The sequence below is a fragment of the Podarcis erhardii genome (assembly GCF_964252035.2).
Source record: "Podarcis erhardii genome assembly, chromosome: 10".
Classification (NCBI taxonomy): domain Eukaryota; kingdom Metazoa; phylum Chordata; class Lepidosauria; order Squamata; family Lacertidae; genus Podarcis; species Podarcis erhardii.
Window position 1 is genome coordinate 58,013,383 of NC_138500.1, and position 20,571 is coordinate 58,033,953.

Here is a 20,571-nt window from a genome sequence, read left to right on the forward strand (position 1 = left end):
GGCCCTCTGCCTGGTTCCCTGTAACTTGGCTTCTCGTAGTATGGGAACTGCCAGAAGGCTCTCGGCACTGGATCTCAGTGTCCGGGCAGAACGATGGAGGTGGAGACGCTCCTTCTAAATCTGGCCTGTGGACAGTCAGCGTGTTTTTTCGTGAGTAGAATGCGTCCTTTGTTTAAAATGCATCTCTGGGTTATTTGTGGGGCATAGGAATTCGTTCATTTCCACCCCCTCTCAAAATATAGTCTGGCCCCCCACAAGGTCTGAGGGACAGTGGACCGGCCCCCTGCTGAAAAAGTATTCTGACTCCTGTCTTAGACTGTAAGACTGAGGACAGGAACCATCTTGGTACTGACTTTTTAAAGCCATTCTGGGAGCCATGATGGCTAAAGGGTGCAATAGAAATGAGTTAAATAAAAAATACATAAATGCATAACCAATTCTGGCCGGGCAGCAAAATTAAAAACTGTACCTCGACGGTTCCAAATCAAAGGCATTAAAAATCTAAACAATGTTTACATTGTCAAGCTGTTGGCCATACTCCCAATCTCCCGAAACCACCGCAAATTAAGGGGGAGAGAAATGGCATAAATGCGGAAAGTAAGGGCAATCTCTTACGAGATGAATGTTGAAAGACTGAGCAAGTGAAGTTTAAGTAGTATGAACAGACTTAAGCAGCGCTGGTAGGCTGAGAGGCAACTCAGCGATTCATAAAACAGAACAAGTGGAAGCCAGAAACAGAACATCGCAATGCAGAATGTTCCTTTTAAGGGTTCAGTTGGTGAACGATGCCTTCTTTTCAGGAAATTCCAGTCCATTCCCTCAGTTTACTTTCTCTCCCACTCACAATATTCAGTTGGCAGCCTGTGACTAGAGTATGCTTAGTTCTCACTGGACTGTTCTTCTTTCCCACATAGCCAATTTTTGGGGGAGACTTTACAGAATCAACTTGGCCTGAACTATCACAAGCCTTCTAAACACAAACCACTTCATTTCGGAGGACAGGACACAAACTATTATGGCAAAGTTGACTATAATAAGGAATTATTTTCAAGTGTATATAACTGCGTAAGTGTATGAACCAGTATTATATTATTGTGTTTTTACTATTCTTTTGTTGGGAGCAGCCCAGAGTGGCTGGGGCACCCTAGTCAGAGGGGCGGCATATAAATAAATAACGAATAATAATAATAGTAATTACTGCTACTACTATTATTATTATTATTATTATTATACAGTATTTCCCTCTCTCCTACCTTTCAGGGTCCACCAGGACCACCCAGTCCAAGAGTTAAGTTGGATATGTTCCCTATGATGGTGTCAGCATAAAATAAAGAGTTGGTCCACTATCCTCAGTAGGCACTATTAAGGGATATCGGTTTGTTTTTGTTCCTGTTTTTATAATGTATCTTGTGTTCTCATTTTGTATTTTTTTGTTGTGAACCGCCCTGGGCTGTTCAGATGAAAGGTGGTATATTATTATTATTATTATTATTATTATTATTATTATTATTATTCCATTTTATTTTGACGAGTTCCATTTGTTGAAAGGCAGGCAGTGAATATTCTCGGGGAGATAGGAAGTCTTTATTAGCCCTTACTTGAAATATTTTGATGCTTTTTAAGCACATTTCAAAGGTGATTGACCGAGAGAGCAATTCATCAAGCTCTGTGGTTGCACAACCTCCACTTATTTTAATAAGGCTTGTGAGGGACCAATCCAAACCCCACTGAGATGAAAGGTGGCTGTTCTCAGCAGCGCTCGGTGGACTGCACTTTGTGTGTGTGTGTGTGTGTGTGTGTGTGCATCTGTGCACACGCACGCCTGCGTGCGAGGCACCTTCTCTCACAACAGCCTGTTAACGTGTTTGGAAATTTACAAGATTTGCTCTTTCATGCCGTATGGGGGGAAACCTGATGCTACAAAAGAACGTTGAAAAGGAGGCAATTATTTCCCCACCCCCAACGACGGAGAAAACCTCTGATCGATTCTTATATGAAGGGGCTTTTTGTTACTCAAGCGGGACAAAAAAAAAAAAAAAAGGGAGAAAAGGCACAATTAAAGGTGAGTTTAAAGCTCACTAGAAATGTACAGAGCACCAGCAAAATCTGAGCAGTGCTCCGCTCTGGAATTGTTTTTCTACTTCTCCGTTCTTTTAAATGGTTTTCTATGGCAGGGACATTTTTCTTAATTAGTCACAGCTAATTAGTGTTCTGGCATAGACAAGTAATCAGAAATGTCAGAGCTGCAAGGCTACATCTCCCTAATCCTCTGATAATAATTTAGCCTCCTGGGAGGGCCTCAAGCTGCGGTAAGTAGTGGCTTGACAATAAGGCGAAATTAGGTGGGCAGCAGACCATTAGGATAGAGAAATAAAAAAGCACTACCAGGTCCTGCTGAGCACCATCAGGCAACTAACTACATTGCCAGATGAGGTGCCTGTTTAAGCCGGTGTTGTTAATTAGCTGATTCTACCAGACCTGCTGCATATGCCCAGGTGCATCAGGCAAAAATGTCTCTTTCTGGCTTTGTGCCAAGTGACGGTTGTGTTCTTTCTGAGATTTTTGAAACCCGATAGCAGAAGTCCACATATTTCTCAAAGATTATTTTGACTTATCAAAGAAATACGCAGCTCAACAAGCTACAATGCATTGTCTCGTGAGGTTCCTCCAGGGAGTTAGTCACGCTTCTCTCAAATTTCCCCCGATTTTCATTCTCATGCTGGCTTTCGATTCAGGAAGAGGACTTTTAAGAGCTCACTAGCCCAGTCTCAACTTGCAGGAGATGTTCTGGCATAGAATCGAGATCAAAAGAAGAGCTTGCTTTAAAAAAAGAGAGAGCGTCAAAGCCCCAAACTTGCAAACGATAATTTAATGTGGCAAAATGGAAGATGATGTGCTGAAACTCACTTGACAAGGTTGTAATCTGAGAACGAGCTGTTTTGAAAGCTGAAGTTTGTATCTTGAAAGAGTGGGAGAAAAAACACACACAGACACTGAATTATGGCAATGAATACTAAGTGTGAATTATTAAAGGGACCCCTGACCATTAGGTCCAGTCGTAACCGACTCTGGGGTTTGCGCTTCTGGCGAACCAGAGCAGCACACAGAAATGCCATTTACCTTCCGGCCGGAGCGTACCTATTTATCTACTTGCACTTGATGTGCTTTCGAACTGCTAGGTTGGCAGGAGCAGCGACCGAGCAATGGGAGCTCACCCCGTCGCAGGGATTCGAACCGCCGACCTTCTGATCGGCAAGTCCTAGGCTCTGTGGTTTAACCCACAGTGCCACCCGTGTCCCTCCAATGTGAATTATTAGGACAGAGTTAAAACAGACTTCAACAGGACAGAAAAGTGCTATTGAAACCACAGCAGTATCGAAAATATTGATGGCAAAAAAACATTCAAACATGACATAAATAAGTTATGAGAGTCCAGGCCACAGTGGCAGGATGCTACCATTCGATGTAATAAATCTCCATATGTACAACGCTCAGTCTTGGGTGGGCTCTTAAAATGCATCATAGGCTGCCATGTGGCCAACCAGAAAGTTCCTTGAAGGAAGGGCAGAATGCAGAAGTAATGCATATAGTATTTTCTTACTTAAGACTGAGAACAAATGCTCACAGATCTCCTTTATGACACCGCAAACTTCAGAAAAAGAAACCAAGCAGCCTCTTGTGTATCACAGAGCCTGCATTAGCCTGTGCTTTCCTTCGACGGGAAAATGCTGAAATGTGGTAAATGTTATTAGCATTCAATTCAGATTGTTGTTATACCCCCAAATCACGGAACCATCTGTTTCATTGGATGCAAAAAAATAAACATTAAAATGCACATCAAGAATGGTTATGACCAAGTCAAGAGTGCCGTTCCCATACGACTGCCTTCAACATGAAAGCATTGCTTGTACTACAAAACAAAGGTCAGAGAAAGTCAAAACCAACAAAAATAGCAGATCATATGCATTGGTCGCTCCAGTCCTTCAAAGTCAATGGATTCTGCCAGAAAACGTTCTTACCAACTCCTTCCTTATTTGCAACATGAGGCATGTACTTAGGCAGAGATATAGCATTCAATGCCAGTAATATATTGGTAGCAGAGAAATCACCTCTCATTTTCACCTAGCACCCAGAAGTGAATTGACCAAAGCTGATTAAAGGAGGAGGAGGAGGAGGAGGAGGAGGAGGAGGAGGAGGAGGAGAAGAAGAAGAAGAAGAAGAAGAAGAAGAAGAAGAAGGGAAAAGACCATTTTCAGGGGCAGTTTTCAAGCTGCTGAAATGGCGTAGCTACCCCAACCCCCCTTGGCCAACATTTGAACAAGATCTTTTGGGAAGGCCGCACTGGTCTCGCTCCCACAAGCTACTAATGTCTTGGCACTCAGATGTGCAGATTCAAAGTTGGAACAGCAAGGCAAGGGCATCGAGAGAAGTGTTCTTGTGGCTGGCCCTTGACATCGGAGCCCCTGTCTTTTGGAAACTCCACCAAGCCAATAATATTTCCCAGAAATACGACAATTCTTTTTGGTTTTCAAGTGAGTGGTAAGGCCTGAGGTTCAACAGCTGCAGAGTTCCTTTAATCTATTCTGGGCATATGGTATTTCACATTTTAATTGGGCATATTGTTAACTACTCCAGTCCCTAGAGATAGGGTGGGTTATACATGGAAATGGGCTACGGAGGAGGGAATCACTGGAGGTACTCAAAAGATGTACATAGCTTAGCGACAAAGTTTCTGACCAAATGTGTTACAGGGGTGCATTTAAACTAAGAGCCGATTCGAACGGTTGGATTTTTCTACGTATTCATATGTATGATCGCATGGAGACTAGCTAGCGTGAACATGTGGAGAGCCAGCAGCAATTTCTGTGATTGCAACTACTGGAAAAAAATGAAGCCATGATCACACCAAGCTTTTGCAAAACATGCTGTTTAATCAGGACAAAGTTAGTACTGTAGATTGACCCTCCAAATGGAAGAAAACTCCATTGGCCACATTTGAAAGCTTGGGCAAGAAAGAAAGGGACAACTTGTGCTCAATTATTACACTGTAATTATTTCATATTTCTCTCTCTCTCTCTCTCTCTCTCTCTCTCTCTCTCTCTCTCTCTCTCATTGGAATCTATCTTTTGTACTTCCAACCCATACATTCTAATACCATTTTGTGATATCTGAGAATGGTGAATCCATGTTTTCTATGGTTAGGATGAACAACTGTAGAATACATGCAGTACGGTACATGGTACATCCACCAACTTGGTTTCAATATCTTTTGATGCAATTGATATTCAAAATAAGCTTCATTTTGCAAGCTGAAAACATGCAAAAAGAAAGAGGCCGAGAAGCAAGGCCCACAGCCATTGGGCAAGTTGCTCTTCTTGACTAAGGTGGTTTCAAAACCTACATAATATTACTAGCATCAATTCTGTCCAATCTATTGGAGCTCGACAGAAGGCAGCCAACAGTCCACTGGCAGATCAACAGTCATTTCCTATTGGACCAGCCATAAGAAGAATGTTCCCACGCATCATTTTCTTCTTGACTTTTGGCTCACTGACTTCCTCTTGGGGCTCTGGCGAGGATCTCCTTGCAAGCCATGAGGACTTTCCAGCTCTCTCTCACACCATTTCTAGTTAGAGTTTATTTCCCGATGTCATGCGTATACGTGGTCACACACGAGCCTATTGTGCATAAGGGGGATGCCTGTCAGGTATAATTTAGCTCAGATTCCTGCATTGAGGTCGGCCAATTGGTGTTAAAGGAGGATAGAACTTTCTTTATGTACGCCACAACAGCAGCAAGAATACTTATTGTAAAGTATTGGAAAACACAAGATCTACCCACCCGGGAAGAATGGCAGACGAAGGTGATGGACTATATGGAACTGGCTGAGATGACTGGCAGAATCCGAGACCAAGGAGAAGAGTCGGTGGAAGAAGATTGGAAAAAATTTAAAGTTTATCTTCAGAAATATTGTAAAATTAAGGAATGTTAGAAAGATGTTGGAATAGAATTATGTGGTTTTAGCAGAAAAGATATAAAGGATTAAGTAAAAATAATTTGGTGAAAGAAGAGAATGCAAAATCACAATATATTAAGATAAACTATTAAGATAAAAACAAAGCTGGAAAGGATTTGCTGAAATATTTAAATGAATTAGAATACAAAAATGGGAGGTGTGAGGAGGTCAAGGAAGTAAGTGAATGAAAGCATGTGATGTAAAGGTTTGATCTGGTTTCCCCCCCCAATTGTTTGTATTTTTGCTGTCCTTTCTATTTTTCTTTTTTTCTTTTTTATGTTTTCTCATTGTAATTTTTAAAATTTGAATAAATATTATTATTATTTTTTAAAAAAAACAGATTCCTGCATTGCAGGGGGTCACATTAAGTAACCCTCAGGGTACTCTCCAACTCTCCAATTCTATGATTCTATGACTTGATGGACTTGGGTCTGATCCAGCACAACTAAGCAAGAATATATACTCAGGATCGCGTGACATTAACCATTCCAAGAGCCTGAAACTGCACTTTCATTTTTGTAAATTAAGCGCATATCTGGTGGGCCCACAGAGATCCCTTTAAAAAAAATGTAGAGCACCCAAGACTTGCAAGAAATAGCATTCTTCTACTTTACTTGACACCTTCTCTCCTTTTCATAACAGACATTATCTTCATATTTATTTCACAAATGACAATATGTGAAACTGATATGTAACCCAAAGAAATGTGAGGAAGCATTATTATTTCAGGGAAAGAAGCATATCTGTGGATCAGAAAGCATGTTTACCACAGAAATAACATTTTTAATGAGCAACATTCACCTTTGCCACATGACCAGGTTAACACCAGCTAATTTTATTTTTTAAGTCGGTTACTTTAGCATCTCATTTACTAAGCCTAATGCCAATTAAAACTCCGCTGGAACAGGTAGAGATGGTGGCACATTGTTAAAATTTCACACAGGAATGTGAATCTGTGTTTAACCAACTAGGGTGAGCTTTGTGAGAGAGCTCTTACTGCCGTTATTGTGGAGGAGAAAGTGGCAAGATAAAAACTGCTGTCACAGTGTGTGTTGTAGAGACAGCTGAAGCACATCGACACGGCTTTCACAATTGGAGGCGTCGGTTTGCCAATAGCTCCAACAAAAGCCCTTTTAAAAAGCACAGGGGACTGAATTCTCCGGTGCGATGCAACAGATCCATAGCAATTTCTTAGCCCAGTTCCATGGATTTTAGAGAGTACGGTTTTGGAACCAGGCGATATACGGCAACTCAGATGTTTACTTTTTAGGCCACTTTTCACCCCTAACGTGGGCTGCTGAAGTAGATCACGTAAAGCCCCAAGCCAAAACACAACCAAGTAACCAAAGTTATAGTTAAAACTAAAAACTTAAAACCGGAGGCTTGCATCCAGTGCAGTGCTAAAAAAGCATAAGGATTCCTGCTGGTGCTATGGGATTCCTACCCCCTTCTCCCTGACACAGGACTCCAGCATCTGTCCTGGGGTTTCTCCCAACCACCCAGAGCAGATTTTTGGAGGGTTTGTGGGGGAGGGGTGAAGTCCTGTTGTGCAAGCAGGAATTATTGTGCTGATGGGACGCTGACTTAGCACCACATTGGATACAAGACCAAAAGGACACAGTTAAAACAGCCATAGATTAGAAGCCGCATGGAATAAATATGCTTTCACTGCCCACCTAAAGCCCATCAAGGATGGCACTTGCCTCAGCTCCTTTGGGAGGGAAGTCCAGCATAATCTAGCTTGTAGCCAGGGGGGGGACAGAGCGTGGTTCTCCTCCTTCCCACCCCATTTAAATGCCCAGGTAAAGATGAGTTGCCCTTTAATGCCTGGCCCCAATAAAGAAAAGCCTAAAACCTGTTTTTTCATCACCATGGGCTCATAGGAGTTGGGCTACAAACCAGCTCTTCCCTGTGCAGAGGATCAGTGTTGCATTTTTTGAAAGTTCTCTCTAATCGTATAACAATTTGTGAATTTCCTATTGATCTTCCATAAGTTTTCCCATTGGGCCATGGTTATTGAATGGCCAAAATCTTGTGACCACCAGGTGAGAGGGTTAGTTAAGGGAGAGGAGGAGGGGGGAAGAGAACAGCATGCTCCTTCTTCCTGTGAGTCCTCTTGGTGCTCAGTAAGCGCAGTTAATAGGCATGGTCTTTGCTGGGCACATTCAGAGATCCAGACCCATACAGGATGATGCTAGCAGCTTGCAAGTCCCAGGTAAGAATCTCCACCAGATGCTGTGGGTCCAGCACAAAGACCATTACCTGATCTATGTTTTCCTATTCCCTCCCCAATCCTTTCCTAGCTTCCACCATGGCATCTCACTGCTGAACAGGTAAACTCCATCTACTGGAAAGCCATGTGTTTGTCTGACTTAAGGCAGAAGTTCTATATGATTGCAGTGACTCATTCATGCAAGCTAGACTGCTTCAGGAGCGGGCAACCCGTGCCACAAGCAGGCCCCACATTAGGGACTTGTCCTAATAACTTTGGCATGTAAGTCAATTTAGTCAATGGTCTGTTTGACATGTAACGCTAGACCATGGTTTAGTGCTGCAAGACATGAGCCTTGGCGGGCCCTGAACGGTTTGATCCTGGCTTGATTGAACAAAATAAAACAAATATCGAAGCAAAAGCTCTCTGTTCACCAGAGGAGGGTGTAGGGAAAGAGGTAAAGATTCTTTCCCATTAAGTACTAAACAATGGTTTATCATTATGGGCAGCCTAGGCCAGTAGGGTTGCCATATTTCAAAAAGTAAAAATCCGGACAGAAAATAAATTGGACGTTTTTGAGCTATTTCTGAGGAATATCAGCAAAAACGACACTGCCGACATGGGCTGCCATACGTCCAGATTTTCCTATACATATAGCTGATTTCCACCTGGACGCTGCTTGCGGGTGCAATATTCTGGATATGTTTCTGTAAATTCCAGACATATGGCAACCTTGTAGGCCAGTGACTTAGATAGTATTAAGTGCTACTTTATTACCTAACATATATACTTCATAGAAGCCTGTTACTAGGTATAGAGGCTATCTGTAGGAAAAAAACAACAGGAACTGAACTTGCACTTATTTTGGAACAAACCCATTCACTTCAATGTTAACTCAACTGGCATACTTGCCACTTTTTTCTGGTCATAGCAGCAATACTCCTTGGTTGCCAATACAAATAAAAGTCACAGCTGTTGATTCCAGAAAAGTTACGGTATAACAAACTCTGAGGAAGCCCAACAACCAATATTATTATATCGAAGCGCAGTGCTTTCTGTTTCTCTTGTATTCAGCTTATCCAGTCAAACCATTTCTTCAAAAAACTTTTCACGAGGTCTTGCTTACTGATTTGAGCAAGTGCATGATTATGCAGAAATGACGTTATGAGAGGCTAACATTCAAAATAAAAAATAGGCATGGAAAAGAAAGAAATAAGCAGATTGTGTCCCTCAGTTCATCTCCTGTCTCCTGAAAAAGATGTGCCTGTTTTTACAGACTCATTTACGCGGTGCTTTGGAATGTCTTTCTGATTTCAGTGTTGCGGGGCTGACTTTACCTTGTAGTCGCAAGGTGGACGATAATGATGATTTTCTTTCCCTTTCTTGCCTACATACATTTCCTCATCTGAAAAGACTCCATGAGAGGAGCTAACTCCTGGTGCCTTCTCATGGGCTTCTATTTAAGCATGGGAAGTTGGAGAGGGAGCCGAGATCAGTGTCCTTGCTGATTTTCTTTAAGGAAAACCTTTCCTTTTGCCTTAAAACCCCCCACAAAACTTTATGCACCGATTTCTTTGGCAAGGAAAGAGAATTCACTCAAAAAAAAACCAACAACCATGAGCAGCATGGTAGACAGCTTCCCCAGCTCCCTGTGATTCTAGGAAAGTCCAGCTGAGGGCATCATGGGGTTTTCTGGAAGCTTGGACACCCTAGGAAAGCTGAAGAAGAGCAAAGACCACCAGAGAGACGATTTGTAGAATGAAAGGGCAATCATAAACCCCATCCACGTCCGCCCTTGCAAACTACCTAAAAGAATTTATCCAAATCTCTCTGATAGTTTTTGGATGCATCCTCCCCCTCATCAACTGAAGGAGAATGGTTAAAAGTTGGAAAAAATCCAAGTCTTCCTAGTCTGCGGACTTGATTGAGCTCTGTGATGACAGAGCCCAAAATCTTTGTTGAAGCATTGGGGATGATCCAGTGAATTATTAGATGTGTACTGTACAGAAAAACAACAGCAGCTTAACTTTCCCAACTACTGGATGCCATGTTGAATGCCTGTTTTTTTTTTTTTTTTTAAATACATTTTAGCACAGAATCAGGACTGTGTGCTCAGTACATTGCAGGAGCGAGTGCTATGGATCTGGCCCAACGCCCACTGAAATCTCTATCAAGGTTCCTATCTAAGTTTTAAACATTTGGAGAGAGAGAAATCACAGTGCAAACAAGCAGAAAGTCTAAGAAATGAACCATATGCTTGCAGATCCCGCTGCAACACCAAACTGATGCAGAAGTTGCTAATATGTCTCTGGTACTTTGTAAAAATGCCAGCTGGAGGGATGGAGTTGTTCCCCCCCTCCCTTTCTACCTCTGCAAGGCATTGTAGCTTTCGCAAATAAATAAATAAACCGTTCTTTCACACATACTAACACTTAGCTTATTAAAACAGATGATACTTTTTCAAAAATAATTTTAGAACCGTTCAGAAGTGTCTGTAAGGAAAGGGACTGAGTGCTAAAGTCAAGCTCCTTCCGAGCAGTCAAGCTAACAGACGACAAACGGCGACATGACTTACCCACGTCAGAGAGTCTTGCGAAGCGAGACCTTCCGCAAACTACCGCGAGCGAAGTGTCACCGCAAAGGCTGTGAATCGCTGTTGTGAAAACATTTGCGGCAACTTGCATAATTAAACGAAACTGCCAGAAAAGCTTTCTAAAATGCCGTGGAGATGGAACATAAATAAAGATGCACCGCTGTGGCAAATGGTAAGGCGAATTCAGACCCGGGGCAGGAACTGACCGTAGTGAACTGCAGAAGGAAGGTAGACTTCTCCAGCAGTCTGAGGGGACTGATGTGCTCAGTGCTCTAAATACACATAGAATGGGATCGTGATATTTCTAGCTGCTGAGAGCAAGTGACTTATGAGTTCCTTGTTGTGTATGTATGTTGCGGTCCTGGAATATATTTAATAGGGCTAGTTCTGGAGTTGCTTCTATTGCCTGTTTTGTTATTCTGGAGATTTCATGGAGTGAACATAGACCACTGGTACCAAAATGTATGGGAAACCGCCCTATTGTCAGGGACCATGCTGAGGAGGACTGCACTGAGGAAGAATGGTGGGAGCCACTCCCTCCCCCTGAATCTATCAGGAGCAGGAAGACAGTATAGATTTGGAACAGTGGTTTGCAGAGGGGCATAGTTCAGAAGGCAGAAGCTGGAGAATACTGGATAGGGAACAGCTAGCAGAAGAAACACTAGAAGAGAGAGAGAGTTAACAGATTCACAGTGTCTGGACAGCATTCACCCCCCCCCCCTTCTCCAAAGACATGAAGAGCTCAGAATGTGTTATAACAGAAAGCACAGAAGGTACAACATCAGATTACAAGATGTAGGAGTGATGTAGATTAATAGGGACGAAGTGGGGGAGTGAGCCTTAATTGGGAGCACCGCCATTTCTAGGTAGACGTGTTCTTTTATCTCTCACTGTGATTATTAAAGAATCTAACTGGTAAGACATTCCTTTCGTTTGATCTTTTTATTTACTGCCACGGGGGAGGAAGCTGATTCCCTGAAGCCTGACACCTATAGAAAAGTTAACCAACAAACGTAGACTAGCACACAGACAAGCCTTCATCCCAATATGGTTCCTCTTTCTCACATACACAGCACTACGAGACAACCTATCCCCCCCCCCCAAGAGCACACAAATCAATCTAGCTAACCAGACCCAACAACCTAGCTCCCCCCCTGCAAACAAGTAATACTGCAATCAGCTGAACGCAACCAACCAAGCTCTGGACCCCCAATCTCTTGCAATATCAATATAAATATATATAAAAACAAAGGACCTACCCGCATGATGCTGACACAAACCCCGATGCTAACACTAGGCAACAGAGCAAAATAACATCTTTCCCTCCTCTTTTCCCTCAGCTGAAAGATGTCTATGACCAAAGTGTCTCTCACTAAATGTAAATGAACTGTGAAAAAGACTCCATCACTTCAAAGTGGAGGTGACAGATGATACCTTTCCCTGTTTATCTGTTTTGTAACCCTCAAAAAAACCTTAATAAAAAATATAGTTTTTAAAAATCGGGATCACAGCTCTCCGTGGGGAGAGTCGAGGGGCTGAAGTTTGCAACACTCCGAGGAAATAGATCACTCAGAAGAATGGTCCATACAGACCAGTGCAAGTGTATATGCTTAGATCGTCCAAAAGCCTGCTCATTTATTTATGCTTTTTAAAAATTTGCATACTGGCTTTCATCCGAAAATCACAGGGCAGTTTACAGAGCTCTACAATGAAAGTGTGTGTCTGTGGCCACTTTGCATTAGGAGGACAACAATGCAAAGACAGAGCAGGAAGGGATGGAGAACAAGGCAGAGAACGTTGAGAGTGAAAGGTGGACTCATGCTTGGGAGTTTTATCTTTGTGTGAGCACTCGTGACATCCAGGAGGGACGCCCATCAATGGAAATGCGAAGTGGAAGTCTGAAGTGTGAGTGAGGGTCCTCTCTCAACTGTTATCTAGGTAAAGGTAAAGGGACCCCTGACCATTAGGTCCAGTCGTGGCCAACTCTGGGGTTGCGGTGCTCATCTCGCTTTATTGGCCGAGGGAGCCGGAGTACAGCTTCTGGGTCATGTGGCCAGCATGACTAAGCCACTTCTGGCAAACCAGAGCAGCGCACGGAAATGCCGTTTACCTTCCCACAGGAGCGGTACCTGTTTTTCTACTTGCACTTTGCGTGCTTTCGAACTGCTAGGTTGGCAGGAGCAGGGACCGAGCAACGGGAGCTCACCCTGTTGTAGGGGTTCGAACCGCCGACTTTCTGATCGGCAAGCCCTAGGCTCTGTGGTTTAACCCACAGCGCCACCCGCATCCCTCAACTGTTATCTAGTTGCGGCCAAACTCTCAGACTACAGCAAAGGGAGATAGGCAAGCACAGGAAGAATCTGTTGGCTCTGCTGAGTCAGCAGCAACTTCTTTCTCTTCTTCGTCTTCTTCACGAAATGTTGCCATTCCAGCCAGCCATTGCAAGAACTAAGAACTAGCCCACGAGTTAGTTTCCCGCATCCTCATCCCATTTCCTTATGTGTTGTGGTTTTTAGATTTTGAGCCTGAGGGCAGGGACCGCCTTAATTTTATTTGCAGGCCAATCAGGAGGCAGTTTGTCAGCTGAAGATTGGGGGGGGGGGCAAAGAAGCTCTGAATAAACATACACAATGGAGCTTGTGCAAAGCACACGGTTTAGGAGAGATTGGGAGGAGATGACGACCAAACTGAGAATAATTCCCGTATATACCATATAAAAGATATTTCATCTAAAGCCCCACATACAGGATATCTGGCCACGTACTATTAGAAGGGGACTATTGACATTTGATAGAGAGAAAAGCAGAATGAATTTGCTCTGCTTGGACCAGCATAGGATATAGCAACCAGTTATGTGAACCACTGTGATAATTTCATCTATTTAAGATCAGAGTGCAGAGGATTCACCAAAACATAACATCCCATCATCACCATCACCATCAGGAAAAGCAGTATTTCAGAGTTCCCAAGACCCTCTATGGCAGCTCTTTTTTTAAAAAAAAAGATAGGGTGAAGTTACAATGACAGCATAGCCCTAGTATCTTTATATTAACTTATTTGTCAACCAGTATGCCTCTTGGGTATAGAATAGTTAAGGCCAGTTTGTGAATGCGGCAATAACCAACAAAAACAAGCATCTTGCTCTGCAGTTGCAGCCCGAAAGAGCAGCTCGTAATATTCAGACAGACCACTTAGGATTCAGACAGCTACTTATACTTACATCAAACAGTTTTTCTATGTACATTTCTTCATTGACCTTATCGCGAAGTATGTCTTGGTTCTGACGAACAAACGTTATGTAAGTGTCTGCTAGATCCATCCCTGGTTTCTGTGAGAGGGGGAGAGAAAGAAAGATTGGGGGCAGGGGCAGGAGGAAAGACCACAGAGGTATAACTTGCACTGTGTGATAAATCTTATTCTTCAGGTAAACACACATTTATACAAATAATAATAATAATAATAATAATAATAATAATAAAAAAAAACAAAAAAAAAAACATGCACATATGCACATCATTTTGTCTCATCCAAAATCTGTATCAGATTTGACAGAAATTTACAGCGGGTCTGGAATTTAAATTTGGCGAACGTGGAGTCCGGTTCTTCTAACAGAAGCAGACTCTGGTCTGTTTTCAAAGAGCTTCCCTCCCCACCCCCACCTCCCCAATATATACAGTAATGCATGTTTCAAGTGTCACTGATATATATTTTCTTTCCAGATGTGTATTTTGCAGGTGCTGACACACAGAGGCAATCATACGGAAAGAAAAAGAAAAACATAGCAGTGCACGGTAGTGAGAGGAAAATGCCATAATTTGATTGTGAATGGAAAGGCTTCTATAAATACCATGAGACGTTTCATGCGCAATACTATGAAATATATATATATTAAAGTCCATTATATTTACTCATCCATACATACACAGTTGTGGTCTGCAGTCTGGATGTATAGTAGCATAGCATGGATATGAAAACAAAAGATGGATACATTACAAGTCAAGAAAACACATGGTACTTTTTACTGTTCTCCCTCCTTCCCTGCCCCGCCCCAGGTTGGTCTTGGAATCAACCCAAGTTTGAGACTGAGGAATTCACATAACATAGTTTGTAGGAGAAACTTTAGGCGAATTCAACAGGCTTTCATTATTTCTTCACTTGCCTGATCTGAAAAGTTTCAAAGTGTTGGCAGGATGAAGACCCTAGGGCAGAGGTTTTCAACCTTTTTGAGTCCACGGCTCCCTTGACCAATGACATTCTTTCCTCAGCACCCCTGACGCGCTCAGGAGCCCAGTTAGGTCACCCCTTGCCTGCAAAGCTGGCAGCCTCTTAGAATGGCAATGGTGCCCACCTGAGAGGTGCTGGAACTGAGTTCCGGTGAGCTCTGGCTGAAAAAGCCATTATTATTATTATTATTATTATTATTATTATTATTATTATTCCACCCTTCCTTCTGAAAGAGTCCAGTGCGTCAAACACATTCACAGCAAGCTATTTTTAAAGAAGTATTCTAAAAACAGTTACAGTTAAAACACCTCTAAAACAGTTAAAATGGTCTAAAAAATGTTCTCTCATTCAATCATCTCAAGGTTGCCAAGAATGGTGTCCAGTCATTAAATGCCTGGATAAACAGGAATGTTTTCAAATTCCTTCTGAAAAGCAGTAATCATGAGACAAGGTGGGTGTATCACACCTTAAATGGTTAAAAGATCAGTGAAGGCGGTGAAGGTCCTCTGTGAGTGCCTGGAGGTGGTTGGAGGATGGATGGCTGCTAACAGATTGAGGTTGAATCCTGTCAAGACAGAAATACTGTTTTGGGGGGACAGGGGGTGGATGGGTATGGAGGACTCCCTGGTCCTGAATGTGGTAACTGTGCCCCTGAAGGACCAAGTAGGAGTCATTTTGGACTCACAGCTGTCCATGGAAGTGCAGGTTAATTCTGTGTCCAGGGCAGCTGTCTACCAGCTACATCTAGTATGCAGGCTGAGACCCTACCTGTCCATGGACTATCTCGCCAGAGTGGTGCATGCTCTGGTTATCTCCCGCTTGGACTACCGCAATGCTCTCTACGTGGGGCCACCTTTGAAGGTGACCCAGAAACTGCAACTAATCCAGGATGCGGCAGCTAGACTGGTGACTGGCAGTGGCCGCCAAGATCACATAACACTGGTCCAGAAAGACCTACATTGGCTCCCAGTATGTTTCCGAGCAGAATTCAAAGTGTTGGTGCTGACCTTTAAAGCCATAAACAGCCTTGGCCCATTATACTTGAACGAGCATCTCCACCTCCATCATTCTGCTCGGACACTGAGGTCCAGCTCCGAGGGCCTTCTGGTGGTTCCCTCGCGGTGAAGAAACCAAGTTACAGGGAACCAGGCAGAGGGCCTTCTCAGTAGTGGCACCTGCCCTGTGGAACGCCCTCCCATCAGATGTCAAGGAAATAAACAACTACTGTATCTGACTTTTAGAAGACATCTGAAGGCAGCCCTGTATAGGGAAGTTTTTTTAATGTTTGATGTTTTGTCTATATTTAATATTATGTTGTTGTTGTTGTTGTTGTTGTTGTTGTTGTTGTTGTTGTGTCTTTGCAGTTGTTCCTCTTTCCAATTATGTTTTTAACTATGTTAATGCTTAAGTCAGCATTGATTTTAACTATTAACTCTGATTAACAGGGTATGCTGGGAAGCTTTAGTGCGAATACTGGTTAGCTTTAGCCATGGTTTTATGTTTTGATGTAACCATAATTAACACCAGTTGGGGGGAAGCCAGGGAGAGGTGAGGTGAGGGGATCTTATAGCTTACTCTCTTAACCATGACTAAAGGAATCAGGAGCATTGTGTGTTCAACACTTTTACTGAGGTCCCGATTTCAGCACATCAGAAAAAACCCCACCAAATTATGTCACAACCTCTCTTGAGAGGAGGACAATGGCACTTTTTGTGCTTTGTACAGAATGTGGCGTATCTAATAAGTGTCGTTTTTGCATTAAAATAGCTCAAAAGTGTTTTTTTAATCTTAATTTGCCTAAGAAGCTCAAGAACTTTGGCCAAAAAAAAGCTCAAGAACTTTTCTGTCCAGGTTTTCATTGTTCAAAATGTGGCAACCCTCACTTAAACTGAAGGTGTAGTAGTATTTCAACACTATGTATGTTACAGCAATGTTTTCAGGGGATTTCACAAGGAGGAAAAATGAAACCAAATTGTGATCAACATCACAAATGAAAAGAGTTTGGAAGCTAGTATTATGTTGAGGAGCAATTCTTCCCAACAAATTGCTCTTTAATATCTTTAGTGAAACATGCAAATTTGGTTTCAAGTGAGTTGTTGTTGTTTTTTCTTTAAAAAAAGAGATAAAAAAAGAGATAGCCTGAAAGCAGTCGATTCTTTGGGGGGGGGGGAATTCCCATTAGCAATCTTTCTCCCTTTTTCTTGGAAATGTTTACCTAATTTGTGACATATGGGAATTTCACACCTAGTGAATATATTTTCATGTAGCTTGTAGCATGAGACTCTAATCATTAGAAGAATATACACAAGAATGATAACTGCAACAGCTGGTGACATTTACCAATTAGAATTACAGTTCTTTAAAACACTATCTCCCCCCCCCTCCAGTGTACACAGGGTAATTATCTCTGATAAATTTTCCTTTTAAATAGTTTTACTCACTGTCTATACATGCCTCGATAAACACGAATGATTCTCCAAAGAACTACAGTGGTTAAGTTCTCCTTTATAAAGCTAATGAAGCTGGATTAAACAGCTAATTAAGAGCCATTAAAACTCCCTTTTATGAAAATTTACTTCGGGAGTGCATTTTAAACAAAAAGATCTACGGCACTTTCAAATATTTAAGATACACTACCTAAGTCACTGGAAACTTTTTAAAGGCACTATTTGAAATGAGCTTCTCAAACAGAGCCTTTTGACTTGCAAGTCTAAGATCTGACAAGCTGCTTTGTTAACCGGCACAGGATTATTTATTTCAGAATTAAGGAGACAAAATATATTTCTGCAGCCATGTCAGCGTAAAGGGATTTATAGTTATTGAGCAAAACTGGAAAAATGGAATGGAGAAACTGAGAACAGATTTGTGAGTGTGCCTGTCTGCAAGTTAGTGGGTTGTCCGCTTACAGACTGGAGTTCTCACAAAGGGAGTGCAAATACAGAATGCAAAGGTCACTAGTTTTCAACCAGTATGCCGTGGCACCCTGGGGTGCCTTAAATGAAGGTCAGGGGTGCCGCTGTTCCTCTTTCCTTCCTCTGATGCCCTCCTGCGTCTCTGCCTCCCAAAGAGAGAGGAGAGGAGGCTGAGGGAACACTCCACAAAGGAGGGTGTTTGAAAAGGGGTGAGGGGCTGCCAGCTCTGCAGGCAAGGGGTGACAAAACTGGGCTCCTGTGCCCCACAGGGGTTCTGCGGAAAGAATGTAGCTGGTCAAGGGAGCAGTGGACTCAAAAACCTTGAAAACCTCTGCACTATTGGCATACTTTGCCCACTCTGTGGTGCTGCAATGCCTTACATTGCTCTGCAAGACCAGGAATTTTGTGACCAACAACATGTTGTGACTTCACTTCCTGTTGAACATGTTGTGACCTCACTTCCCGTTGACCATTTTGTGACCTCACTTCCTGTTGAACATCAAGTGCTTGGTGGAGACTTATTAAATTTCACGCAGGCATTTTCGGCAAGCCTTTTCTTCATTTTACAGTTAATTTCAACTTATTTTATCCTTTTTTTTGGTAACCTGATCAACAATTCTTAAAAGCTGTGGTGTTAAGCAATAAGTGGAAATTCAGTATTAGACTCAGAACAGACCCACTGGAATGAATGGATCTAACTTAGTCACGCTCATAACTTTCAGCAGGTCAACTCTGAGTTAAAGTCAGCTCAGTACCACCCACAATGGTTGAAATGAAATAAATAAAACATCGTGTTGGGTGACAGCACTGCTACATCAGCAACAGCCATCGCCCCAAAATACCGCACCACAACCCAAGGAAAACACATAGCTGGACAGAAGCTGCTGATAAGGGGAAGGTTGTCACTCACCTGCCAGCATTATAAGCCTGTACTGTTATTTCGTAGGAACCATTTGCAATGGGATATTAAACAAGAGGAAGTAGAAGCAGCCATCTCAGGCAACAGAAGCAGCGCTGCCGCTAGAGAAGTACTGCTGGTGCTGCAGAGTCACCGACTCTTTGGCTTCCCAGGTAAGGATGGCATAGCATAGTGGCATGTTCCTGTTTTGCCTCAGGCGGTAAAACGGGATGCACCACCCCTGAGAAGCAGGAAGAGCTGAACCAGGTTGCCAAAACTCTGTCAGCTCAAGCTGGGCCTACAACCTTGCACATACCACCAAGGTAGACTATGTGAATGATTATTATTCATTGAATTTACCATATTTTTCACTCCATAGGATGCACCCGACCATAGGACGCACCTTGTTTTAGAGGGGGAGAACAAGAAAAAAAATTCTCCCCCTCTCTGCTCAGCGCCCCTTCAGCGAAGTGGCAGGAGAAACGGAGCCCCTTCCATTTCTCCTCCAGCTTCGCTGAAGGGGCGCTGCACAGCTCTCCCTCTCTGCTGAAGCCAGGAGAGTCTTGTTCTCCTGGCTTCAGCAAAAGGAACCTGAAGCCTTCAGAGTGCAGCGCGAGTTCCCGCTGAGCTCCAAAGGCTTCAGGCAGCTATCCCTGACCCCTCTCGCTCTCCAGGCTTCAGCGAAAGCAACGCGTAGCCTCCGGAGCGCAGAGGGAGTGCTCCCTCTGCACTTCGGAGGCTTCGTGTGGCTATCGCTGAAGCCAAGGAGCCTGCATTCGCTCCATAGGATGCACACATATTTCCCCTTAATTTTTGGAAGGGGAAAAGTGTGTCCTATAGAGCGAAAAATACGGTATATACCGCCTCATACCTGGAGGTTGAATAACTGCTAGTACTAGTTGGTAGGGCAGGGCTGGGCAGCACAGATTTCCAATGCTGGGGTCGCTGCCAGTTACTGTGAGAGGCAAGGCAACGGGGAGATTGGCACAGTGTGGAAGCAGTGGCCTAAGAAGCAAATTGACTCTCCCACTGCACCTGCAACCCTGTCAACCTCCCCAGTGCCTCACCTCTGTTGGTAATTGGCAGTGATCCTGAAGTTGGGAGGCCAGGTGAGCCCTACACCATCTTATCCCTGCCAGCCACATCTGGTAATGAGACAGAGAATCCAGCTTAAAGTCATTCTTTTATAGAGCAATTTGTTACTGACACTTGGTGTATTGTGAAAGGTTTGAAGATGTGGGAAGCATCAAACTCTGCTCTGTGATTCTTTAGGATTAGATGGCAGTGAGGAAGGGACAGCGGAAAGTAAATTTGGTTCAGCAAATGTCTGACAAATTGCTTAAAAAAGACACGGTGGATCAATTGTCCGGTTTCAAGGGAGAAAAGGTACGTTGGTCTGCCTGTTATTTTTTGGTAGAATATAGACATCTTTTTACCACAGTCAACAATGCGCAAAGGCAATCTGGAAACACAAAGGCATCAAGGCAGAATCCCAGGAAATGAAGCATGGTAACAGGGTTAGCGTGTCACTGTAACACATGTAACCAAATACCACGGCAAGAGAGAAAAGGGAAAGAGTTTAAAACAAGCGAGTAAACTACAGCAGATTCTTTTCCTGGGGGTTAATCACTTGTTAACCTGGTAGGATGAAGATGATTTAAAAAGAGAGAGAGAGAGAGAGAAATTCCTTGCTAATTATATGCTTCTGCCAATGAT

At 43.0% G+C, this 20,571-nt stretch overlaps 1 protein-coding gene across 3 annotated transcripts in view; it reads right to left on the bottom strand.

Moving 5' to 3' along the window:
* The window catches only part of CADPS2 (calcium dependent secretion activator 2), a 351,450-nt gene that overhangs the window by 22,208 nt on the left and 308,671 nt on the right, over positions 1–20,571 (bottom strand). For all 3 annotated transcript variants that reach the window (XM_081878161.1, XM_081878160.1, XM_081878159.1), the window contains one exon: positions 14,042–14,149. In XM_081878161.1, coding sequence (XP_081734287.1) covers positions 14,042–14,149 — 108 coding nt within the window. The remainder of the gene's footprint in view (positions 1–14,041; positions 14,150–20,571) is intronic.